The sequence below is a fragment of the Sceloporus occidentalis genome, unplaced genomic scaffold, assembly GCF_023333645.1.
Source record: "Sceloporus occidentalis isolate IW3139 unplaced genomic scaffold, rSceOcc1.0.p SCAF_9, whole genome shotgun sequence".
In the NCBI taxonomy this organism is placed as follows: Eukaryota; Metazoa; Chordata; class Lepidosauria; order Squamata; family Phrynosomatidae; genus Sceloporus; species Sceloporus occidentalis.
Window position 1 is genome coordinate 39,371,461 of NW_028316989.1, and position 27,449 is coordinate 39,398,909.

Consider the following 27,449-nt stretch of genomic DNA (forward strand, 5'->3'; position numbering starts at 1 on the left):
TTGGGGCTTGGGTGCGGTGGCGCAGCAGCACGCACCACTGATTTTTCTAACAGAAGGGGGGGGTCCGAACCCCAAGAAACCCCCCCCCCCTTGGCTATGTCCCTGAAGGCCCTCTCTGTGAGCAGTAGACCAGGCAAAACTGAACTTCTTCTTGGTTTGTATTCTGGCTATTTCTTGGTGCAAAATACTTTGATAAAAGTATATTGGCACATTGATTTTTTCAGGCTTGGTTCTCTGGCATAACTAAACAACCACCAAGGTCCCATTATGAATGTTGATTTATTCCATGGTGCATTGAAGATGATAATAAATCGAGTCCTGTGATCATAGATGTCCCATGAGGTATTCATGTGATCCCAGAGAACTTGTGTTTTTCCTCTGAGGCATTAATGCCAGTGCAGTAACTTCATGTGTGGTGATTTTTAAAATAAAAAGTCTTCTTTTTCTAAACTTCCCATTGATGCTGGCATGAAAAGAGAATGAAAAGCATTAAAGAGACTGAGAGAGAGAAAGAGAGAGAGAGAGAGAGAGAGACTCACCTACCTAGTGGCACCAGTGAGTGGGTTTGTGGTGTAGGAGGAGATGCATAATAATAACATACAGTTTTAGTAAGTCACAGGGAGTTGCACATGTGAAGCAAGATTTTAAAAAGCTCTTTCTTCAAAAGAAGAAACAACCAGAAATAGAAGCATTCCACATCAAAACAGGGGGGATGAAATATATACACACAACCCTTAGAGAGTAGGAAGAAATGGAGCGGTAAAAGTTTTTTCCTCTTCCAAATTTAGCAAAGCAGAAATCAGCCAAAGATTAAAGTGGACCTGATTTTCAGATTCAAGTAATATTAAAAATAGGGATGTAGTAGTTTGATTTGGACTCTGGAGACCAGGGTTCAAATTCCCTCTCAGCCATGGAAACCCATTGTGTGACCTTGGGAAAGCCACACTCTCTCGGCTTGAGAGGTAGGCAGTGGCAAACCACCCTGAACAAATCTCACCATGAAAACGTTATAATCCCTTTAGGTTTACAATAAATCAGGAATTATTTGAAGGCACAAAAAAACAAGCAGTTGTATGCCACCAGATTTCTCTGAATCGTTGGTCATCATCATTCCTCACCACTGGCTATGCTGAGTAGGGTTGATGGGAGTTGTAGATCAGTAGTTGAAGAAAAAGGATATGGTAGCCCCCACTCTTTCACAACAACCAGTTAATGGCCAATATGCATTCAGACTGATTGAAAAGATCAGAAAGTCCCAGATTTTGTTCCTGTCCTTTCCAGTTTTGTTTTGGAGATCCATACAGCTTTTATTTATCTCAGAATATTTTCAGCCAGCTCTCGAGACTTTTTATACCAGCTCCACAGGCCAGTTTATTTTAACCCTGTATAAAATTAGAAAGGAGAGGAACAAAATCTGGGACTTTTCACTCAGTCTGGATGTGCCCTAATTACAAAAAAAGTCTTTGTCAGCAGATGAGAAAACATCAGAGAAAGGACCAGACCAGCCTTCCATGGAAAGGAGTTCCATGGCCTGCAAGCAGCTTTTAAGAAGCTCCTCTGCTGCATCCTTGCCAAAGAGACTTGTCATAGTGGAGACATGGGAGGACTCCTTTGAGGAGCCTAAAATTTTGTAACATGGGTAGTTCATGTTCCCTTACTTTGGTGAATTACCTCACTTCTTTGTTTCACTTCTTTACAAGACTGAGACATTTGTCTGAAGGTAGTCAAAATAATGGTAAACGATCCCTCAATTTTATTCCTAATCATTTTACTAATTCTCAGCCTCATTTTCGAATCTTCGACAGCTTTTGCTGTCTGTCTGGTGTTTTAAACATCATTTAAATTCAAGATTTATATTCAGAGGCAGCGGGGAGACACCAGGAATAGAGGAACCAAAGCAGTCACCAATACCAGGCAAGAGACAGATCACAGAAGGCAGTGGAGTCAGTCAAGGGATGAGCAAGAGGAATGCTCAAAATGGTACAAGGAGTTGTCGTCTTTGTTGTGTGACTTCAAGTCGTTTTTGACTTATGGCGGTCCTAAGGCAAACCTATCATGGGGTTGTCTAGGCAAGATTTGTTCAGAAGAGGTTTGCCATTGCCTTCCCTTGAGGCTGAAGCATGTAACCTGCCCAAGGTCACCCAATGGGTTTCATGGTTGAGTGCAGAATTGAACCTTGGTCTCCATAGTCCAACACTCAAACCACTGCACCATGATGACTCTCTCTCCTTATCAGTCCATGAACCGCACATTTCTCCTTGGTTCAGAATATGCAATTGTGATTTATAATGACTTTTTTAAAGTATTCCAACATTGCTTATGACAACACACAAGGAAGGAAGATAAGCAGAAGCATGCCAATTCCACCCCTCATCCCCATTCCCATTGCCTTCCTCAAGTAAATGGTTACTATCTGAAGCAAGAGGGTCTCTTCTATCCATGGAATCTGTCCATGACAGAGCGTGGAGAAGTTCCCTTTTTGGTGTACACTTGTCCTTCCACATTCACTGGGGTTAGGGGCACAGGACCCCTGGGAATGTGGGAAAACCGCAAATAACAAAAACATTACATTTTTACCTGAGACAACACCTCTCTAGGAATCTCTATGTCCTTCAGTGCAACACTGTGGTCAACATCTGCCAGACACTGGCCATAGAATTGCTCTGGAGGAGCTACAAATGCCTAGTGGAGTGTTCTCTCTAGGAATCTCTAGGTCCTTCAGTGTGACTTTTGGTTATAGTTGACCATAGAGTTGTGCTGGAGGACCTAGATATTCCTACAGAGAACATAATAATGAAATCCATGAATAAACAAATCCTCAAAAATCAAAGCTGCAATTGTGGGGATGAATGTGTTGTATTCAGAATCCCGTAACAAAGTTCTGGGAGTTGTAATCCAAAAAAGGAACTCTTCCAAGTTTTGTTCTATGCAATGTGTTTACACTATCTGGGGTGCTGAACCAGCAATTTTGTCCCTGAATTGGCCAGGGACTTGCACCACATTTGTGCCTATTGACTACCATTATTTATTTGTTTCCTGGAAACTCTTCAGGGATTGGAAACTGATGGATCACAAGCTGGCACTTGACCATCAACCACCTACTTTGGACTAGGATTGTTAGAGATCAGAGTTGGAATCCCTGTTCAGTCATGGAAACCCAATGAGTGAACATGGGCAAGTTATACTCTCTTCAGCCTAAAAAGAAGGCCAGGCAAATGTCCTCCAAATAAATCTTGCCAAGAATATCCTATGATAACTTAGCCGTAAGTCAGAGTTGACTTGAAGGTACGTATCAGCAAAATTAGGATAACCAATGGTGAATGAATGAAGTTCCGTTCAACCTCTGGAGGACCATAGTTGCCCACCAGTGACCTAACGTGATGACCCACTAAATATAAACACATGAGAAAAGAGAAAGGATGGAACCAAGAATGGAAGCATGAAAATTGACTTACTCAAAATGGGAGTTTTCTGTTGTCCTTCTATGGCTCCATCTCTGCTGCTTAGGGTTGATGAGATTTTTTCTTCAACAGTAGCTTAGCCTGGGCAAGGGTGGTACTTGGGCAGCCCTCATGCCCCTCCAATTTAAGGGACTGGATAAATCACCAAAAAGAAGAAAGAAAGAAAGAAAAAAAGACAGGGGGAAAAACCCTATGCCTACAAGAGGCATGATTCTTTCTTTCAGTTAAGGGAGGGAATAATGAGGTCCTCCAGATGTTATTGAACTGCAAGTCCTAGTCGTCTAAGCAAGCATGGCTAATCGTGATCAGTTAAAGGAGATGCAATCGAACTCCATGATTTAAATGCTATTAAAACACATACACCATTTAAAGGCCTGAAATAGTATTTTTGAAACCAAAAGTGACCTTCTGATCCCTTCAGATTTGGAGGGGGAAAACAGGAGGAAGAACAGTCTGTAGTGGGAGGAAAAGTGGGATGATTGCAGCCCACAGATCCTCTGGAATATGTCAATGGAAGACTTTTACATTGGTCCTCCTGGTCAGTGTGAGGAAAGAGCATCTTGCAGGCTGCATGCAGCACATGGGACCCCAATTAATGGCCCTTAGACCACCACCCCCATTATGCACAATGTCTAAGGTTATGACGAAATGAGATAAGCTTTAGAAGATGCATCTGATTTCTTCAGTAACATTTCACCAGCATTTAATTACCAATTTAACAATGATAATAACAACCAGTTGGTTTTTCAGCAACTTTTTAAAAAAAAATTGATGGGGTATTTGGCTGTGCCCTTGGAAAAGGCCAACTGAAAAGTTGGGGAAGCTAAGGAGATTTTGCTGAAGTGGGTTGCATCTCTTTTTCCCCAGCAGTCACCAAGCCCCCATTCCAACCTTTGCAAACAAACAGCTTTATAAGAAGATCAAAGGGCTTCAGATTGCAACTTGCTTGACTAAAAAGAAGGAATGCATTTCTCTTCTCCTAAAGGCTAGCGGGGAGAGAAAACCCAAAATAAAACCACCTTCCAAACTTCTTACCAAAGAAGGAAACAAGCAACAATCACTTTTATTGACCTCTTCCTTAGGAGAGCTTTAAACTGCAGCGAATGCTTCCCATCACGTGCCCTTCCTCATGCTAATTCTCAATGTGTGGGTGAGACAGACTGCAGTCACATTCGCTGCCTTGTGAGTGAGGGGTGGAAAGGGAACCGAGAGGCATGTGCCGACACCACTGCTGGGTTTGCTCGACACAGAAGGCCAGAATCACACTGGAAGCCTGCTCATGCAAAATGCATTACTTGTGGAAGTCTCTCCCTCTCTTTCTCCAGTTTCAAAAGGAAGTAGCTATGCTCTGCATGACAGGTGCTGTCACACTGCTAGGAAGAGGGGGGAAATTGAGTCCAAGCAGACTATGCGCTGCTGCTTTTTCAGTACTTTTCAGTTTGATTTTTCTCTTAAGTACAGCTTTTTAATAATGAAAAGCAATATTGATTGCGGCGAGAGACCGCTTGCCCCCTATTTAGCTGGTTATATTTTGACTCAATCTTTCCTCACAGCTATGTACAACTGCTCCCTCTTAGCCTTGCTTACTCTTGGCTTTTTCCTCACAGACCAGCTTTTTCTTACTTCACCTCTATTCATGAACTGCTCTCCCTCCTCATTTCCCACTCCCTCCTGGCCCTATTATTCGCCAATTCTTCCATAACATTGATCATGGAAGGCAGATCAGCCATGAAGCCCCCAAGTAGGTGCCAACATTGGTAGTGTTGCTAACATCTTCCTTCTCATAAATAGTCATTATCAGGATGGAAGTAGACGTGCAAAACAGAAGCATCTATTCAATGGGATAAGGGGAGTCTAAGATGGCTGGAGCTGGTGCTTGAAGCTCCAGCACATGAAGCATCAGAGAGAAAAGTAATTGTTGTCGGAAGCTTTCAAGTAATTTCAGACTTATACTGATCTTAAGGTTATAACATAACCTTAGAGAGATCAGGAGGCGGACTCCACAGATTCTGTGACAAAGGGACCTTGGGGATGGATGCTCCTGTCCCCCTGAGCAGCTGGTTGAGAATGGACAAAGGAGTCCAGACTTCCAGCAAGAACATCAAGGACTATAAATCCCATCTAAAATAGGAGAATATATTAGCTAATCGTGTCATGGGTTGTTATTACTCCTCCAGACTTGGCTGGAATGATCTGTCTGTAACTTCCACTCTTGTCCCTAAAGTAACAATGGTCCTCCAAGTAAAAGAGGCACTGCTGCTGTGAAGAATTCTTTCTTAGAATGAAACCTTTTCCTTTAAAAATTACTCTATTGCATTCGTCTTTCACATGCCTTTGCTTGGTCGAGGCCTTCCCCAGTGTTGGGGGATAGAAGGAAATGTCTCTGCAGCATCAGAAACAGAAAGTGTCAATAGAATCCCAACATATGTCCCATTACATTGGTATAAAGGGGAAATTCAAATCAATGGGTTTCTGGAGATCCCATCCAGCTCAGGCAGCAGCAAGAAGAGGAGACTCCAAAGAGCATTACATAGTCTTACATCACAGGGTTTTCTTGGCAAAATTTGTTCAGAGGGAGTTTGCTTTTGTTTTCCTCTTAGGCTGAGAAAATAGGGTTTGCCCAGTGAGTTTCCATGGCTAAGCTAGAATTTGAAACCTGGTTGTAGTCCAGTGCTCAAGCCACTACACCAAGCTGGCTTTTCTCAATACCATACATAGGTTACTTTCAAGATAACCTCATGCTATGTCAGGATTACGTCTGGATCAAAAGTTCACTTTCAAAGAACAAAGTGCAACTTTCATATTGTTTTAACTACCTCTATCGTGCCTTAAAGCTATGTAACATCACTGCTCAAGATTGTTAATATACCAAATGCATACCCCCATCTGACTTTGTAATCTGGCAACCTAACTGAGCACAAATCTACTGTTCTCTGTTTGTAAAACTTTTGCAGGGGGCTAGGTTACAGATGGAAGCTCTTTACTTGTTGAGAGAGAACTTCTACCTGCCAATAATATAAATGTACATTAAACAAGAGCAGAGAAATCAAGGAGGTGAATATACATGTCTGAATTGAGCCAAAAATGAAGATATGTGGTTTTATCATGCCTGCACTGCTCTCTTCACCTCATGGGAGAGTTGTTTTTGAATTCGTTAAGCATGTATTTACATTTGGTTTATTCATTTATGTAAAAATGAATTTCAGAGTAGATGAGTCCCCATAAGAGGTAAAGCTTGACTTTATATTCTCTTCATAACATTCCACAATATTTGAATGTTAACAGATGTCTCATTTAAAAGGGCCCAATTCACTAGCATGCAGTAATGTTTCCCCTCTCTGCAGCACTTCTGCAGTAAAGAGCGAAAAAAGCTAACAAAATCAGAATGTTTTCTAGTTGGTAAGAAAAACCAAACATTAACTGAAAAAGAGGGTATCACAACATTGTAGGTGCCACTGTGCCATAAATGGAAGAAGTTTGTAGCACACTTAAATGGAAGCAGAAGGGACTGTCAGCCTGGCTGTGGAACTGAATCAAGTAATCACTTCTATCTGGTTCTCCTTATTCTGTGCCTTTCTTTCCAACTTATGGAGACTCTGTGTCAATTCAATCATTGGGTTTTCTTGGCAATATTTGTTTAGATGAGGTTTACCTTTGCCTTCATCTGACGCTGAGAGAGTATGACTTGCTCAAGGCTAATGGGTTTCCATGGCTGGGCAAGGATTTGAACACTGGTCTCCCAGAGTCCTAGTCAAATGGTCAACCCACCACACCATGCTGGTTCTCCTATCCTTATTTTCTCCCAGCTCAGCAGGCTAAATAAGAATGTATATGGGACACTTCCAATAGTGTACAGTGGAAAGACATCCATATTTTAGACTCCTGGCATAACTGCATGAGAGACATCACCCCCCATTTTAGCCACTGCATTGAATACACAGTTGTAAAAACGAATTCCCCTTCAAAATGAGGGTAGTGTAGCATTATGTTTTTAACAAAGAATATGAATGCATGAACAGCTTGGTGTAACATGACTTTTTAAATAATCATTTTTATTCATTATGGAAGAACCCCCACTAGTATTTACATAGTGCAAAAAGCAGTTATTATTCTTTTTAAAAAGGTATGGTAGACAGAATGATCCTTCATCAAAGGAGAACATGGACAAAACTTATTCATGAAATAATTACATAATGATTTTCTATTTCAAAAACTTAACTTTTTGTTACTACTGGTGTACATGTATCAAAGATGAACAGACGTTACTTTATTATAGTGTCTAAAAATAGCTTAACCACATATGAACATTAATTGGGCTGTGCCAGTTATGCTGATAATTTTTAACTGTTAATTGTTTAAGAGTCCATTAGACATTTTCTTACTGTTTCTGCAGGGTAAGATTGGACATAAAGCTGTACAGGTTTCATTTATGGCTTTGCTACTTGTTGTTTTTTTAAAAAAAGGTTTCATATTGAATTAGATTAAAATCGGGTAAACTAACAGAAAATCTTGATTAGTTGGCACAACTTCATACACACACAAATACTATGACAACTGTAATAAACAACAGCTTTACATAACAGGATTTCTTTTGTCTATGTGCTATTAAAATTTAAGAGTTTCCAGTTGAAGAAACGGACTCAAAGTACGCTGTGTACATCCACCCACCCAAAAAAACCTTCAAAGGTATCTCCCAGTGTTGTAGTCACAATTCACGCAAGTGCATTAATCAAAAATATCTTGTCTTCCACTTTAAAATCACAGGGTCAAATGCTAAACAAATCACCAATTAACTCTGTAAAGCAATGCCATTTAAAAATTAAACCAGGGCTGAGAAGGAGGAGATGGGTTTGACGGGGTTTATTGGTGTCTATAGACACACACTTAGAATTAAGTATTATATTAGCAACCTACAAACCTTAGACTCCAAGTTGCCCTACCAAAGGCTTAAGTGCATTAGCCTACTTCATGTTCCATTTGCCGTGGCTAGCTATCGTTAGTCAAATACTTGAGCTTCTTATAAAAACTTTCTACAGTCACCTCAGTCAAATCATTTTAAGGGTGTCACAATCTCACTGTACAGCAACCTGCATTTTCTGCCATTAGAGAATAAAATTCATTATATGGGTTTTCAAAACAGCCAATATTTCCTGAAGTTGTCTGAAATTTCCAGCAATGTATGATATCAGAAAGTTGTGTTTTTTTTCATTGTATAAGAACCTGCTATAAAAGTATATGTGCTACTAAAACCCCAAGAACTATCATGGCATTCAAAGATAACTTACCAAAAGAAACGAGAACGCGAATGCGTATTACAGAAGATGACAGAACCAGCCACCTCATTGTATTGCACCAGAAAAACCTCTTAGTTCAGAATGTCATATAACGTACTTCAAAGGCAAGTTGAAGGACATATCCTACTAGCGCTCAGCTGCCATTTCCCATAATGAACATTTTATAAAGCAAGGCTGCCTTCACTGATGTTCTGTTTGCCCTGTGGAAAACTGTAGCAGTATTTAGACAGGAAAACTGATATGGGAAGAAAGTGGGAAGCAGCAGCACTTAATGACAGGACAAGCAGTCTTATCAGAAGTCCACACCTCCAATATTCCACATATTCACATATTCCAAAGAGCTACATACTCAAACCGGCTTTTCTTGCTACATTCCTTAGCACTGGAAAACAGTGTTAGATCTTAAGACACTGAACCATATTTTTCCTGTACAATACAAAAAGCTTATTCTGAAGATGCTAAAGCTATTGGTCCCAAATAATTAAGTGAACAATCCATAACTGGTATCAATGGGAACTTCGTGTTTTCATAAAGTTTGTCCTTCTACACTGCCAATTAATACTAAACTCTCCTACAGTGATCACTGAAGGGGTATTTTTCATGCAGTTTAACTGATGTTCAGTAATGGGCAAAGTGGGAAAACTCAGTCTCCAAACATGCAAAAGTTACAAAAGTCTTTCATTTATGATATTAAAATGAAAGACTAAATTTCCCCTCCTAAATGAACTCTACTGAGATACTCCTAATAGGGCAAATTGATACAGGAGTTTCTATTCTCAAAGAGGACCAATTGTTATGGGAAATCCTAGTTAAAAAGAGGTGATCAAGAGTACCACATGCTAATACATAACTCCCACCTTCATTCCCCAACAAAATGAACTCCTGTGTCTATCTCACTATCTGCTGAACTATCAGTTATCTTTAGCTTGGTAAAGCTTTGTATTTACACAGCATTTATTAATTCATATTAACATTCCTGAGATAAAGTGAAAGAACTAAGAAACAGTCAAAGAACTGGGAAACAGCAAGTTAAGAAAACCAAAACAATGACAAGTTGCAGTGCTAATGGGTCCCTTGCTCCAGTCCCAAAGGTACAGTGACAATGCAGGCAGTGTAACAATATTAATCACTTGGAAAGGAAATAGATTTCTCTTTCCCAAAGTGCCTTGCCAAATTATTTCAGCTGATCACAGCCAGCATCTCAAAAGTGTCTTTCTGAAATACACATCCCCAGAGACCAGTAAGGAGTTTTACTGGAAGTTAAATTACTGGTTAATGTGTATCTTTCTAATCATTTTATTACTAAGGATTCCAATATTGTTAAGACCCCTAAACAATTCATTCTAGTTCAGTTTCTGGGACACTATCGCCCTTCAAGATAAGATAATGAAACCAAGTCTTGGTCACTCTTGCTAGACAAAAAAGTGGAAGAATGTTGAAATTATTGTTTGAGAACAATTTTCCATAAAAATGGTCATTTGCAAAGAGTTTTCTTATACAAAAAGATGCCTATTGACAGCTTATCATGTTTGGGAAAGATATAAATATTCATTAAGCACACATGCACACTCTAGTTCTTAATGGAAAAAGTAATAAAGACTGCTACAAAAAATTATGTTGTGAATTAAATATGCATATTAAATGCTACACAGTGCAAAATGCTGAGATGAAGCACACAAAGCAATGGCTGCAATCCTTACAACAGTTAGTTTTAAAATATTAAAGTTCCCTGAGTTTGTGCTTGAGTTCATGGTATATAATTTGAGTCTGTATGTGTTGTATCCAGGGAACTGCACACAGCAGGCTTCTGCTGGGCACTGTTTGAATGCCTCTCCACTGTCCATTCCTCACATGCAATGACTGACTCAACTTGTTCAGGAGTTTCAAGTTCCTCCTCCTCGCTCTGCTCAACATTATCATCCTCTGCACTGCTAAGGCTCTTCCCAAGCTGAAGCGTTTCCATAGTCCGTTGTGTCTCTGAGACCCACGATTCAATTCTGCTGTTCAGCTGAACTTCTTCAGATATAGGTTCATGGGTGTAGTCATCCTCATCCTCATCATCTTCATCTTCTTCTTCCTCAAGCATTCCTGGAACTAAGGTACTGGTCGTACTAGTCATGGAGGAGTTCAAAATATCCCTGCAACTGCCATCCAGTGATCCTGTATCTGTACTTTGCTGCGAGGCCCATTCCAGATTATCATCTGGCTTCATTTCGTCTTTCCCACTTAGTCCTTTCCCTGGAGCCGAGACTGTTACAATTCCAACAGCAGCTAGTGATAGTTCCTTATTAACAACAACTTTATTGTTGTCAGGCTTTTCTGGAACAGCACTCTTGTAAGAGGCTTCTCGTTCATTTTCAGAAGCTTCCAGCCCATCTGAGGTTTCCACCATGCTTCTCCAATTTGTTTCTGGAAAAATGCATAAAAGGTTTTGGAAAGGACATACAGAATATGAGGATTCATTTTGTTTTTGATGATTTGATATAAAAAAGTTATTTTAAAGGAAAACGTTTTTCCATGTAATGTAATGGAGTAATGTGAAGTCGAAGGCTTTAATGGTCAGCATCCAGTTTTTTGTGGGTTTTTTGGGCTATGCGGCCATGCTCTAGAACTCTTCTAGAACATGGCCACATAACCTGAAAAACCCAGAAAAAATAATGGAGTAATGTTAACTAGCTGGATTTGACATTTGTAATAAACAATAATGACAACCGTAAAGTTGCTAAATGCCGTTCAAAATAAAGGATTGCTGCTGTAGCTATTTTAATCATTCTAGTCTGAATTTTGATCTTTTTTTCTATTTTGTGCTATGTTTTTTGTTATTTTTCTAATTGTGACCTACCCTGACAACTAATCAGTTGAAGGGTACAATATAAATGCAATCAGTGAAATGAAATCAAATAAACAGAGTAGGTAAGAACATTTGGCATGCACAGCATATTGTTTACCACTCTACTAAGGCCTATTTTATAAAGCAGCAGCATTTTGGAACGAGAACTATACTTTTTAATAATGAGCATCGGATAAACTTATATTTACAGGAATGAAGATTCATATGGTTGGGCTGAACATGGAAATAGTTTATGGCCTTTTTATATTGTGCACTTATAGCACTATGATTCCACCTTTAACTGCCATGGCAAATATTTCCTTAGAGTCAACAGTCGAAATGTGAGAGGCAAAACAGAAAACATACAAGCCAAAACACACACAAAACACCCTTTCTCAATCGTAAAATATGCTAGTTTGATCATGAAAAATCAATGGGAAAACATAGAGGATGGAGGCATTTCTAATGTACTTCTAGAGGAATCAGAATAATTTTGAAGACCACCTCACCATATTCTTTTTCGTTCACTTCTGAAATGGGCTCTGAAATAACACTGCAAAATGAAATTGCACTTGCAGCTGAAGGATTCCGAGAATGGCCCATGTGATGTGGTACTTTCTTACTGTTCTTCAAGGCTTCTTCCTGCTCTTGTTCCATGGATGCAACCATGTCACGGTAGGCTTTCCTTGCCTCCTCAGTTAGTGACACCAATTTATTAAAGAGGTTCTAAAAGGGGGGGGAAAATCCCGAGATTAAAACTACTGTAAGAGAACACCCCATTGCCTTTTATCTGAAGGTGTCATACTTTCAATTAATGCACGATTTATACAACAGATTCAATGGCCAACCATATCTTGAAAGACTATGGAGCTAAACAGACTGCCTTTTTGGAGTGGCCTGCTGCCACCCCTTTCAGTACCGGATTGGGGCCGCAGGAACTACATGCCACAGCCCTGATCTGGTGCGAAAAAGTGACTCCTTTTTGCACCATGGAAAGGGTGCCTTTGCTGCAACACCAGCAACTTTTGGTGCTGTGTCATCTGGATGCAGCACCAAAGGAATGCTGCAATGCCGCCCGCCGTACAGTTGGGTGCACAGCATGATGGCGACATCAGGGCAGCGTTGGGGTGTACATTGTGTGGACACCGCACCTCCACTCTGCCCTGAGGCTGACATATAACACCTCTATGTGTTTATAGATGGCTAGGGACATGGAAAAGAAGGAAAAACCACCATTATCTCATTCTGGAAACAAGATATTTCAACACACCCACTCAGGACAGTACTATATACAGTTTTTAAACAGCAATTACACCAAAAAAGAAGCAGCATTGGCCATACTCACTGCAGAACACCTTGAACCAGTAGTTGCACTGTCCTTGACCTATCCCTTTCCATTGATGGGAGAAAACAGTCAATGACCTGACAAGCACATAAGTCCCCCAGTGTGAAATGTCACTCCTGGGGGAGTTGCGCAATTGCAAGTCACGTGGTGTCAGTGTCCCCTCCTCTTCCATCTCCCCTCTTCCTTACTATTCCAAGATTACCATTATTAACTTTTTTCCTATTTCATTTGTTCCTTTTTTGCTTTTGACTTCAACTGCAGGAGCAAAGCTCTGAAATTGAGCAAAGAGTGCGGAACAACAACAACAACAAATCCTAGAGACATGCTGCATAGGGCATAAGGCAGGGAGGTATGGTTAAGGCAGAGTCCTTAACCCTATCTGCATTACATGGGCAGCAACCCCAGTCAAAGGAATGAGAAGAAGTGCAATGATGGCTGCCTGGAAAGTGGTCTGTTGCCATGTTATTTTTAATAGTATCGCTGCTGCAAGAATAGGGCTCATGTGGAAGAATCCACAGAAAGAAAAAGCTGCAATAGCAGGAGCTTGACCTATAGATGGCTTCAAGTTTCAAGATATACAGGGTTTGGGAACTAACTTGCTCAGTGAAAGATCTGAATAGCTATCACCATAAAAGGTAGGAGTATGAGATTATCACACTGTGATCCCAGACAAATTAAGATTTCTGAATATAGCTCTTAATTAAGGAACTGTACTGGAGGATTCTTAGCGGCAGCAAGAAGCATTTTAATTTTGCAGCAGATGAGATTCTGATGCAAATTAAAATAATCCATGCTAATAAAATAATTCCCTTTGATTACAATCGAATTATAGAGGTTGGTTTGAAATTTGAAATGTTTCTATCTTCTATTGCATGACAGATGCACAATAAAATGAAGAGTCCCTTGACTTACTGGGGAGAATTCATTAAATATTAAGCAAAATGACTCACACCATGTTTACAAAACAGAAGCATAGTCAGTTTAGCAGAATATGATCATTACAAGTTCTCACTCTAAATTCTCTTCTAATTAGAAGATTTCTACTTAAAATTATGTATAGATCAAATTCAAATGTCAATACTGCCTGCTTTTCTTTTAAAGGGACTTCTCATGTAAACTGCTTCACGAACGTGCTAAGCAGGAACTTTTTTATGAGTGCTCATAAAGACCAGAGGCTGGACTTACTCTTATAGGCTGGCCTTATTCTTACTCTTACATTTGACAGGCAGGCAAGCACTACTGTTCTCTTGAAATTTGGGGACAAATAACTATTTGCATGTGAAAAGCAGTATTTGCTCCAATTTATTCCAAAGATTTGGGAAGCAACACAATAAACACACATTTCAGCGATGAACAAAGTAACTTAAAACACACACACTCAGAATGCATTTATATTTAAGACCCAAGTTGCATTAGGATCGTGCTGAAATATAAAAAAATGTATACCATAATGACAGGGCTGAATTATACATTCTTACCTCAGCACCTGAATAATTGAAGATTCCCACCACACTAACAGGAACTAGTTTGTTCACACAACGGCCAAGAGCTTTACGTCCAAGGGCAAAAATAAAAGGGATTTCTTGTTCTCGTGCCATGGCTATTACGTTGTACAGAGCTTCATCTAGCCCACCTTGGTATAAGCCAGGAAAGACAACAGGGGAGAATTAAGTGTGAAAAACTCTCATAACTAGCCAGATTATTCAAGTCAATTAACCTTCCATTGCTATTTAAATATTTAAATTTTAAATTAAATATTTAAATTTAACTGCACGTTTTCTGTGACTGTATGCTGCACAGACAATACCCAAACAAATTGGAAGCCATGACAAATTGGAAATCATAACAAAAGTGGAGGCTGGTGAAAGAAAAAGTTGTATCTGGATCCATTTTGGAAGAAATCTTCAAGTGGTCTCTGAGAAGGTTCAAAATGTTTTTGTTTACTTATGCCCTATCTGACTTGATTATTTCATTTCACATGTCCATAGTGTTTGTTTTGTGTGAAAAGTTCGCCCAAATATATTGACTTTTGTTATGTAGGAACCTACTACTGTTCTTCCCATATTATTTCTGCCTCTGGTACCAAATTTGCTGTTAACAAAGTAATGCCCAGGAACAGATCCACTTTGTTAACTGCATTCTACCTGACAATCCTAGTACAGTGGACCCTTGTTATACGCTGGGGTTTGGTTCCAAGATCCCCCATGTATAACAAAATCCGTGTATGCTCAAGTCCCATTAAATATAATGATATAGCAAAATGGTGTCCTTAATAAAAAATGGAACATCAAGGTAAATTTATACTTTTATGGAACATTTTCAAACCGTGTATGCTTGAATCCATGCATAAAAAATCCGTGTATAAGAAGGGCCGACTGAACATAAATATTCTCCGTATGAATCTCTGGGTGTCTTTCCTATGGTACAGTACATAAAGTATGGATGGCGATTTATATGTACATGGATGGAGCTATGTATGTATATGGATAGTACTATATAAACAAATGATAATAGGTATCATTAATATATACAACCAGATTTAGCCTCCATTAATACCTTTTGACTGGATTTTCTCACAGTTGGGAGAAATGATGACACACTTGATCTTGTTTAACTTCATATGCTTTGTAACTTCACGGAGACCCATCACAAGCCTTCTCTTGGCTTTAGCTCTCATGGGATCCTTTTGGTAAATTTGTTCCTGGAAACTTACAAGCTCTTGTAACAGGAGAGTCACACACTCATCTATTTCTTTACTTAGAACTTGATTACAGTACCTGTGAATTCAAATAGCAAATCTCAATGATGCAAATTATTTTTACCATATTTTGTTCAATTTTTTTATATAAGAGAATGTGCCTGGCACTTTAAACTGCTACATGACCATCAAAACTAAACTTTTACTGTAAAGTCGAAGGCTTTCATGGCCGGCATCCATGGTTTTTTGTGGGTTTTTTGGGCTATGTGGCCATCTTCTAGAACATGGCCACACAGCCCGAAAAACCCACAAAAAACCATAAACTTTTATTGCTAGATCACTTGCCGCAAACAAGAACTAGATGATTTAAAAAATCCAAATACACTTCGTTAATAATGACCTATTTATGTGCTAGGTAAACTCTAATCATGCATAATTACTGAAGCAAATTTTCAAATTATCATATTTGCCTTTCAAAAAAGTTATTTCTGTACCAATGGAAAATCATTCTGCTCATGATCCCCCCCCCCCAAAAAAAAAATTGGATGATGCCTACATCTGGGAGCATTGCAAAAATATTTAGATAGTACTGGGCAGATACACAAGATATGGAGGCTGTCTGATTCAGCAGGAACATTGAGTTACTACTTGGACATAATCATGGATTGGGTGAGAGGTAACTTAATTGTAAAGCAGACAATCAGAGGCTGAGCTAGAACTGGAAGATGGAGACACTAAAGGATCGTGGCCTTGCCCATCCTTGACAGGATTTTCCTCTCAGATGAAACCATTGTAGGTCTGCTTTTATTCCACCTTGCTATGTGAACCCCAGCTGGCAGTACAGTAAAAGCACCATGCTGGACACCTGGAGGCTGTGAGAGGCCTGGGATGTTAAAGAGCTTCGTCGTCCTGGGCTGCCTCGGCTCTCCTTCCTCGCTGCCGCTGTTCTCTAAAAGCACCATTTACCTGTTTAAGCCAGTCAGCCAAGTGCATTTCCTCCTCTAGTGGAGAATTTAGCCTCAAGCATCAAAGTTTCAATTAACTTGGTGAACTACTGATTTGCATTATGTATCCCTGCCATGTGAAGACTGTTCCTAACATATTAATGTATAATCCCACTGCTTGTCGATTAATGATGGCAAGCCACCGTGCCTGTTCCCTGCTTTAGTAAAAGTTTACAGCTGTCTGATGATTTCCAATCTCAATTTACACTGTTGATTTTATACTTTGAAATCCTAAATAGCCTAGACCCTTCATATTTTGGGAGGATTTCAATGTACAGGATAAAATCAGAAGGACAGGCCTTGCTTTATGTTCCATTCTTGCCTGAAATGAAGCACAGGTGTCCCTAACCTGTCAAATCAGCGAGTGACCCTTGTAGAGGCAGAGGTATGGAAGAATCTTAATAGTAGTAGCACATACTGAGTACACCTCCAAACAAGATATGACTTCCCTCCTCACTTTGTTGTTATTTGCTCTAAAGTAGACCTTGACTTATAGCAACCCTATGAATGAGAGACCTCCCAGAGTCCCAGTCTTCAACTGCCCTGCTAAGACCTTGCAAAATCTTGTTTTAAAAAGTTTCTACACATAGCTGTGTTTAGCTGATACATTGTAATTGGTTTGTTTTACTTTGAGAGAATGTTTGCCTCATTAGTTTTTATAGCTTCAGCTTTAAAAAACAGTATTTTAATTACTTCATATGTTGCTTTGAGCATATAGCAGTAGGAAATGATGCATCGAAACATCTGAGGCAAACCTACATGTTAATTGTTTCCCAATGACTCTGTAGACAGCAATGCTGTACTCAGCCTCCTAGAGAAATAGAAGTCACTAAACTACAGTATAGCCATGTCCCTGCTGAACTAAAATAAATAAATCTCAATCACATTTTTGCATATGAAGTACCCAACAGAATATCCCAACACAGGCAAACAGCATATTAACTACAAGGTAACATCTCCCTTCTTGTTAAACTGGCTAGTAGCACTACTTTTCCCTTTTCTTGTAGTATGTGATTTGACTATGATAATGATTATTTCTTGATAGTGCTACATCTTGTACAAAGTGATGAATATGGTAACACATGCTTCATCAGACAGGTTGCCTTTGGTTCCAGCTTTGGGGAAAAGGTGGGGGTATAAATAAAGTAATACAATAGAAAAGGAATGAAATATACAAGTCTAGCAGGAGGTAACCTTTAAAAAGTTCTTACTCTCTGAATCTCTTGCTGTGAATTTTTGTTATAGTTGAAGATGCCATAGGACTACCTATCCCCGAACTAGCTGGTGAGCCTTGGGATACTGGAGTCATGCAGTACGGTGAATTCTGGCTTGCTGGGGAGAGCGAGGTGTCACTTGGTACACTCAAGCCAGGTTCTGTAACAGAAAAATAAACACACACAAATAATAACTGTTTCATCAGAGGATTTGCTAAGTGTCACTGCACAAAGGAAGGATACACGTCAAATAAACAAATAAATCCTTATTTTAAAATACAATCCCACCATGACACACTAAAGACAGAAAACTAAGTCCAAATGTGGGACTTCATTATTTACTGTTGCAAAGGTAAGGAACATGTAGACATCCACATATAATTCCCATCATTCATCACTGGCAATGCTGTCTAGCACTGATGGGTATTACAGCCCAACATATGGAGGGTCACATGTTCTCAAACCCTACATTAACTGTAGCTTCAGTTTTCTTCTTTTGAAAATCCAACACTTCACACTGGTTAATACTATGTGACAGGTCCAGCATTTGTAAATTAGTACAAATCTTAAAATTTATGAAGAGCGATACATTTACACAAACTGATTCCTTAAGTTAACCAACAGTGCAATTCTTAAACATACAGGCTGGGATCATGAGGTTCCCATGGGATTATGTGAGCACAGGGACTCTTCAACTGTCCCTCCCCATTTTTCAACCCTATTGGCCAGATCTTTTGAAGGTGGAGGGAATTCTGGAAGTGACATCCAGTGAAAATCAAGGGTCTATCACAATAAAGGGAAAGGAAGAAAACTTGTATTTTCCTTCAATGCAGATATGGGAACAATTTTTATGCTTCTACAGGTTTCTTTAAATCATGGAAATAGTACTCAACCTGTCTGGATTACACATAATTGCAATATAAATGGAATGCTGATTGTACCCCCCTGTTCTAGGTCAGAAAAAACTATGAAGGTTGGTTATAGTAAAATTTTCTTACACACAGAAAGTACTGAAGTAAGACATTTGTTAGATTGGCATAAAGGAAAATAAATATCAATACTTTGGAAGATTTCTGATTGAGCACTCAGTTTAAACTGAAATGATACACAAGGTTTCTATTTCTGAAAAAAAGGAGGCACAAATTCCTAAAACAGCTGAAATTTTATACATTAAAGAAACACAGCACTTTATCATCTCTACTGGTAATCACTATTTACCAATACAGAATGTACGCACAATATACAAGCTGTGAAGCATATTATTGTAGCTAGAGACATGATTCAGTGTTATCTTCACCATTCTCACCTTCTTGCAATGCAAGTTCTTCCGACTGGTTGGGAGTCAGGTTCAGATTAACCTCTTGTTCTTCATCACCTCCCAAAAGGCTATGATCCACAGATAAGCGTCCTTTCTTTTCTTCTCTCTCTTTTAAGATAATCTGAAACAAGTCCCATGATATAATGTTGTGAACAATTGTAATGACTTCTTTTACACATTAATAGCTTCTTTTTTGTTAAAAAATATCAAGTCTATCTGATATGCTTTGCTGCCAGTAATGAGAGGCCATGTTCTGGAAAGTGAAAAAAAAGAGACAACAGCAAGCAGACTACAGCAAACAATATTTTTGAAAAGCCAGAATAAGTAACTCCTAACCAAAAACCCTGATAAACAATGTAAATGTTAGAAATAGCATAAAATACAAAAGTCAATTGTCTGAACAATCAACAAGTATTTGGAGAATGGCAAACATCTCAGAGGTAGGTGTAGGTTTTGCTAGATGCCAGCATAAGAAATAGAGGTTCCAGGAAATGCAGACAGGCTGTGTCATACAATAAATCAGAGATGGGCAACTATGTGGACTGCAAGGGCCATATTTTGCCCCCAAACCAATCCCTGGGACACACTGGCACATTTATGGCAGAACAGAAAGACAGGAGTCACATGCAGCCTGCAGGAGGTCTTTCCTCTGCCTGATGTTAAATGGTCTCATTCTACATCAGGGGTGTCCAAAGTGCAACCCATGGTTTAAAAATAATAATAATAACCTCAAAGTATCCCTAATATAGCCCCCAAATATCAATCTGGGGGTATGCAGGGCTTTTCCACCATGTTTGGCATCCTTCTCAGGTGTCAGACGCTTGGAGCCCTTCTCAGGTGTCAAACAACATTTTTACATTTTTTAAAAAAATACTCAAAAATACAGGGTGTGGGGGCCATTCCCGACCATGTTTTAGGCTCACCCTAGGATATTTTAGGGCCAGCAGCTCACTTCCTGTTTTTTGTTGTTGTTTTTTTAAAGGCCTTCCCTGGGCCTTAAATGGCCTGGGAAGGCCCAAAAACATGGTAGAAAAGCCACCCTTGTCCCATAGAGGTCATGTGTAGCAAAAAGGTGTTCTTTTGGTTTTGTTTTTTGGTGGAAGCAGGTGTGGCAGTTGGTGCGGCCCTTCAAGGTCTCCTGGTGGGGTACTAATGTGGCCTCTATATGTCCATCGTTGCCCAGCCCTTCTACAGTTAATCACAACTGGATAAAAATGACAGATTTCACTGTTTCCAGTATCTTAACTGATGATAGGATTAGCATCGGTCCTGATCACCAGATATTTTCCTGCCATTAGGATTCATGATTTCTATTGCCATATTTTGATGACCACACTACTAAAACAAAGCAGTATTTAGAGGCAGTTTACCTTTTTAAGTGCTGTAGGGCGCTTCAGCTTTGAAAGCTCTCTTTCTTTTCCTCGTTTCACTTTTGGGGCAGTGAAATCTAGAGGACTGAGGCAACCCACAGATGGCTGCCCCTTCGTTAACGATTTTCTGTTGGTGGATTCTTTGGTGTGAAAAGGAGAAGCACTGCCAACTGTACGTGAACAGGATAGAAATAGAGCTGACTGATGCAGCTGAAAGAAAACTGACATTCTCATGTTTTTCCCTACTGATCAGGTCTTACTATGAAACTCTTCTTCTTTGTTGGCTACTTTTTTCTGTACTACATAACAACCCATGTTTGGAAACTGAAGGAAACTGTCAAGAACAAGTCACATGATGTGATAATTTGCTGCACCTATCCAAGAAGTTGAGAGTACCAAAAGGATTTCTTTGGATTCCCCAAACCCAAACCCTATATTTAATACAAATGTACTCTTGCTATTCTCAGGTACTTCTGATTGGATTACGAAGGCACAAGTAGATATTCCTCAGAAGAAATATTGAATTATTCTGAAAATGCAGACTTATTCCAAAATATTTTTTAATTTTTAATATTTTTCAAATATTTACTAATTAATACAGTTGTGCAACAATTACATGCCAACAATTACATAAATACACTTAGATATTTACACCCAAATGCAGACATAAAACATTAAAATTATGAATTCCTTCCTTTCCGTGTTGGTTGTTCCTGAAACCATCTTTGCCTCTCTCTTTTTGTTTATTTAATGTGAAACTCTTCTCATTTGAACTTAATGTTAATAAATTTCCCTATCTGTTTTTCTTTTTCCTGTCAACTTTCTTTGGTTACCTAACCATGGGGGCTTCTTTTTCCTATCATGTTTAATTCCAGCAACTCCCAATCCTTTTCCAAAATCATATCTGTCATTTCCTTTAACAATTGGATCAATTTGTCCAATTCCATTAAGTCCGTATTTTTATAGCCCATCTTCTTGTGGTGGTATATTATGTTTCTTTCAATATTTTGCATATACAGTATTATTCTGGCTGCTGTTATCATAAATAGTAAAAAAAAATTTCTTGACTTTTCTATTTCTCCCTCATCTATTTTATTTAGAAATAGTATCTGCAGATGGCAAGCCTGCACTGAGGCAGCAGAGGAGAAGGAGGAAGAGGCAGACAAGAGGTAGAGGAGGAGGAAAAAGAGGCAGAGGTGGAGGAGGAGGAAGAGGCAGATATATATTTCATGGACACTGGAAACATGTGCCAGATCCTAGAGGGTCCGCTCTGTGCCCCTCATTCCAGAGAGTCAATTTAGGCATCTTGGGTGCTTTTTATTTGCGCCCCATACCATATTCAGTATGTGTTCTTGAACTTGTTCTTGGAGAATATGACCTCACTTCTGTTGGGCCCAACAGGAAAACCCTCATTCCAAAATAATTAAGTAGTGAAGGCAATCACAGAACTCATTTCATTTAACAGTAAGGAATTTACATTTCTAGCAGGCAAACTTATGTAACAAATTGTCAATTTTCCTTTTAGGTCAGTCACAAAGCACATTACATCTTTCATTAGGAAATTCTTAAAATCTTTCTATTTTCTTTTAATGAAGCTAGCAATATTAAACAAAAAGCAAGTTGCTCGAATGATCAGAGACTAAGCTAAATGCTATGCAAATAATAATTCACTACCCCCAATGTTTACAAATGGGGACATTATTTCTGGAATCTCATTCTGTATCAAGTAGATGTCCCAGATGCATGTGCTCATCATGTCTGCCATGGCATTTTGTACTAGCTTGTATTAGCTACCTATGCTTTAAAATACTACATGGTCTATACTTCACAGGTGAATACTGCTCAAGGAAGAAAATCCAAATGCAATACTTGTGTTTGATTCCTAGATAGTGCTAACACCACACCAGCTGCTTCACATTAAAACTCACTGTGCCCAGCGTTAGTGCACTAATCACTACATTAAATAGATTTTTCAAAATTTATTAAAAGGACATACAAATAGACTGTACCTACCTGTGTAGGAGAGGGGCCTGGTATTTGTGATCTGGCGAGCTTTCATAGCCTGCTGCTGTTTTTCAAGAGCAGCCAGCATGTCCCCCAGGTCTAACTGCACAGGTGTTTTACTTTTCTTTCCAGCTGCTTTAGAAACAGCTTCCTATAATAAGAATAAAAATAGTTCATTTCATCTTCAAGGGCATCAGAAATAATTTAAATCAGTATTCAAGCTTTTGTCAATATCAAGAGTGAGTCTATGAGAAGTATAAGGACATTGAGTGAAACTCAAAGACAAATTGACTTACTTAGTGACAGGCAGAATCTACTACAAGGATAATTATGAAACAGGTGTGGTTCCCCACACCTATCTTTTTAAACTAAGGAACTGAGGGTTGCAATTTGTCAACTAATCTGTTATCTGTTTTGCAGTCTTTTTTATCATCTCCTGATCATCTGGGTTTCCAACTCATGACCAAGGGCAAAATCCAGAGTTAGCATCAACATTCCTCTTAAACATTCTGAAGTACTGGAATCTCAGGATACTTATATAGAAAAATGAGCAGGCTCTTTTTTGGTCTTATAAGCTATTTATCATATGGAGTCACAGATTATATAAACAAACGTATAGATACAGAGAAACACACACTTCAGTTTTAGACATATTACTTCCATTATATTATGTAGCATGTAAGGCGTCAAACAGTCATTATATTAAAGTCTATAGCAGGTAAGGTATTACACTTTTCTAAGAATTGAACCTTTATCTATTCTGCACTTTCTTTGTATTTACAAATAGATTTACATTACCATCTTAAAAATTACTGGGGTGTTCTAATCCATATACTTTTTGTGTAAGAACACACAGGCATCAAAGGGAGACAATATCTCTGTCGCCGTTATACAGTGGGCCTAACTTTTCCACTGGGACTTGGTTCCAGGATCCACCATGGATACCAAAATCTGTGGATGCTCAAGTCCCATTATATATACTTATCTAAAATGGCAAAGAACTGAAAATCAAGGTTTACTTTTTGAATTTTTAAAAAATGTTTTGAGCCATGGTTGATTGAATTTGTGAATGCAGAACCTGACGATACAGAGGGCCAACTGTATTTAATAGCATCCATTATATATCTATAAACATCCACAATGGGCCTCCATTGTTCATACTGGGCATATATCTACTCAGATATAAAGCATATCTAGCCTACCAGCATGGGCTTTCATCTAGCTATGCAGGAAGAGTGATGATTATGAACCAGGCTGCTGCTGCTATACGCTAGTGGGTGCTCCTTTTCCAGCGTCACACAGTGATGGTGAGGGATGCCAGACAAAAATCTACTGATTCCAAATCAGTCCATTTGTCCAGTGCCTAAAATCCTTCATGGCAACCACATTTGGCATTTGGGGCTCTGTCTTTTCCCTCCCAGTGTAGTGCAACAAGGATCCAGCCAAATAGTAATGCATAAGCTGTACACATAAAATCTAACACAGAAATCTAATGCTGGAAAATATTTTATAACTTGAAAATTTATTTTCTTTTGTTTACAAGTGAAACTACAGGATTGCTATTTGGTAGAGTCAACTGGTCAAAATGTCATTCCTGATTTAAATAAATCACTCATGACAACTACTGCATTATAAGAACAGACCTGGAGTTTCCTCTGCTCCATGCTGATTTCTGAATATTCTTGAGCTGTAGCCAGTGCTGCTGCCAGAGCTTTCTTCTTTTGACTTTTTGCCCTCTTGGGAACAGAGGTAGTGATTGGAATTGGAGTCTGTACAATATTGATTGGAGAATTTTCAGGTAAATCATCCAACTGCAAATAAGGAAAGAACGCAAAGTTAAAAGGTGCTGTGAAGCAAAGCCTAACATCATAAACCTGATTTCTGCAGCTCACCTGCTCATCTACTACTCCCTGAGTAGCCCAACTATATTAATCCAATGCATGAACTTTATATTGTGCATTCTATAAGTGGTCAAATCTTTCCTATACAAATTAATGTATGATGAGACAGCAACTTCTACCCCACTAAAAGGAAGCAGGCTAGCTTATGGGAACAAGGTAAAAAGACAGTAACATAGCACTTTCCTTTAACACTTTGCTGCTAACTCCTAGCACCTGCTATCTGAGATTGTGTCATTCTGCCAGATTGTGTGGCTAACCCCAAAACCAACTCATTTGTAATCTTCCCAAAATTATTAGCAGAAATGAATTGATGAAGATTTTTTTCCATGATCTTCTGCAATCAATTTTCTTTATACTACTTCCATATGCAATTTGTGTTGCTTATACTTTGATTTGTATGTACAAGCTGTTAAAGAATACAAATTTTGCATCCAGAAAAGCTGAATTGAAAGGCATACATAAATTATTTACATGGACTAATAAAAACTGCAGGTCCCCGTTTTGCACAATTTGTTTTGATTATGAGAGTGCTTATAGATAGAATCAATGAGCACTGATGTTCCACTCCTGGTATTATTCAATATTAATTCAGTCACATGTATGGTTTCTGGGATTTTAGCAGGCACTGCCTACATGCCAAATATCAAGGTTTAAGGAGTAGAAACTTGTTTTCTCCTTTTCACATAAAACCTGAGATTTCTAGAAAAAATGAAATCTGCACAAAAACCTCTAATATAATTCTCAGTGCTTTGTCTTCTGCCAAGACAGCCCAACAAGACTCCCCAGCTAATTATCCAAATGGAAAGTCATTTACATTATAAGAGCACCGTAGCATCTCTTACCACTTTAGGTACGTTCTTCATCTGCATGTTGCCACCTTTGGAATTGCCACTGTCACTATTTAACTCAGGAAATTCTTCTTCATCCTGAATGAATAATAATAATAACAACAACAACAACAATAACAATTCAGGAAGTTTTAAAATACAAGGCATCACCACAACCAACTAATTGTGGAAATCAGCAAATGTCAGCCTTGAATGGTTAAAATAAATAATCTATAATGAGATCTTAATTGTTCATTATGACAGAATTAAAGTGAAGATGATAATGATAGTAAGATAGCAAAATGCAATGAAAGCATGTTTTACTGTCCATTTTTTAAATTTATATTTAGTTTTAATAAACATTTGGCCACCTATTATGACAGGAAACCCTTCTGGGAACCTTCATGTAATATGATTTTTGCATAGAATCTGGAACCCTAAGGATGGAGAAGGGGAGGGAGGGGAGGAAGGCTACCACGTGAAAGCACCACTGCCACAGCAGCATCTGCCACAGGCATTCCAAGAGGTGGCAAGGGACTGGACTGATAGAGTGAGTGAGCAAGACATTGGAGAGGTAGAAAGGCAGAAGCTGCCGCCGTGACACACTCCTTTCAATTTCTGCTCCAAACTCCCTCTGGGACCAATGCCACTGGTACAGCCTAGCAAGCCATCTGTAGGGCTACCAGGGTGTACTCCCTTCCCCTCACCTGGTGACCATGCTGAAGTGGGGATGGGCTGAGGACAAAGATGAGCTAGCAAATGGCGAACCACTCAGCTCCAAAAAAAGCCTAAGGAGGAGGTGGTTGTGCAGGCAGAGCGTATGGGGCTCCTTGTCCAAAAATGAAGATGGCAGACCTGCTCTAGAAGGTCAGGCTGGGCTTGCACTATTCACCAGCACCTCTTTGCTGCATGGGGTGAGTCACACTGAGGCTGGCAGGATGGTCCTGGGATAAGGGGAGCTTTGGTCCAGCTGTGCCTATTACAGGAACTGTGATTTCATGGGGCAGTGGGGCTGCTTGTATCAGTGAAGCAGGTCTACTATGTCCTGGTCTCCCCGCATCTCTCCATGGTGGAAAACATGGGGATGGCCCACCTCACCTTCCCAGCTGTCATGGTCTGCAACCTCAATGGAATCTGCCTCTCCAAGCTCACCCACAAAGAACTCTGCTTTGGCCCTGGCCACCCTTTGAGCAGAAGGCCAAATTCCATGGCTTCCATGCCTGGTCCTATAACATGGCTGAGTTCTCCAGGCACATACCCAGCTCTCTAAGTCACTCCTCACAGGGAATCGTTTCCAGATCATACATGGGCTCACTGTATATTGTGAACCGCCTTGGGCACCATATTGAGAGACAAGCAGGTATGAACTAACTAATTAATAATAAAGCAAGTGGAGTAGAATTCACTGTTAAGATTTTGAAGCAATAACTTTATACACTTTAAAATTATCATGCTTATTCAGTGTTATGCTGTCACTGGAAAAATATATTACTAGGCATCTATCAGCAAAGTTTTGGGTAATTACAATTATCATAAGCAAGATGAACAAAAAGGTTACCTCAAAATATAATGACCCAGGACTCTGCTCCTTTCGACTTGACTGGTTTGAGCTTACAGGTTTCTCGGGGTTCTTTTGCATATTTTGTCTTCTTTCTGAAGATGTGCTGTGGCCCCTACATCTAAAGGCAGGCTATGTAACAAACAAACAAGCATGGATTACAATTAAGCTGTGAAAGTGCTGGCTATAAGCAGAGTTCAAAATGCATACTAAATATACTATGAGATAGCTACCATTTTCATCATGTGAGAGTCTACCATCCAATGTGTGATTACTGAAGCGAAACAGTAGAAAGAAGGGAACACTGGAATGTTCCCCAAATGTTCCATAAAATGGTGAAGGGTCTTGAAACCATGCCCTATGAGGAACAACTTAGGGAGCTGGGGATGTTTAGCCATTAGAAGATATGGTTAAGAGGCCATATGATAGCCCTGTTTAAATATTTGAAGGGATGTCATATTGTGGAGGGAGCAAGCTTGTTTTCTGCTGCTCCAGAGAACAGGACCTGGAACAATAGTTTCAAGGCCTGTTCATACAACACAGTTTCAAGGCAGAGCAGTCTGCTGCATCTAGCCTGTGGTGTGAACACCACACAGTGGGCACACAAGGCAATAATATACAACTC

General features: G+C 39.3%; 1 protein-coding gene across 3 annotated transcripts in view; it reads right to left on the bottom strand.

Annotated features, from left to right (window-relative positions):
* Positions 1 to 7,487: 7,487 nt before the first annotated feature.
* Positions 7,488 to 27,449, bottom strand: part of SECISBP2L (SECIS binding protein 2 like) — a 38,244-nt gene continuing 18,282 nt past the window's right edge. For all 3 annotated transcript variants that reach the window (XM_089538961.1, XM_089538962.1, XM_089538963.1), the window contains exons 8-18: positions 26,825 to 26,956; positions 25,282 to 25,365; positions 24,182 to 24,349; positions 22,548 to 22,689; positions 20,535 to 20,704; positions 19,153 to 19,285; positions 17,844 to 18,006; positions 15,487 to 15,707; positions 14,409 to 14,563; positions 12,095 to 12,311; positions 7,488 to 11,164 (exon numbers count right to left, since the gene is read on the bottom strand). In XM_089538961.1, coding sequence (XP_089395087.1) covers positions 10,503 to 11,164; positions 12,095 to 12,311; positions 14,409 to 14,563; positions 15,487 to 15,707; positions 17,844 to 18,006; positions 19,153 to 19,285; positions 20,535 to 20,704; positions 22,548 to 22,689; positions 24,182 to 24,349; positions 25,282 to 25,365; positions 26,825 to 26,956 — 2,247 coding nt within the window. In that variant the 3' untranslated portion in view covers positions 7,488 to 10,502. The remainder of the gene's footprint in view (positions 11,165 to 12,094; positions 12,312 to 14,408; positions 14,564 to 15,486; positions 15,708 to 17,843; positions 18,007 to 19,152; positions 19,286 to 20,534; positions 20,705 to 22,547; positions 22,690 to 24,181; positions 24,350 to 25,281; positions 25,366 to 26,824; positions 26,957 to 27,449) is intronic.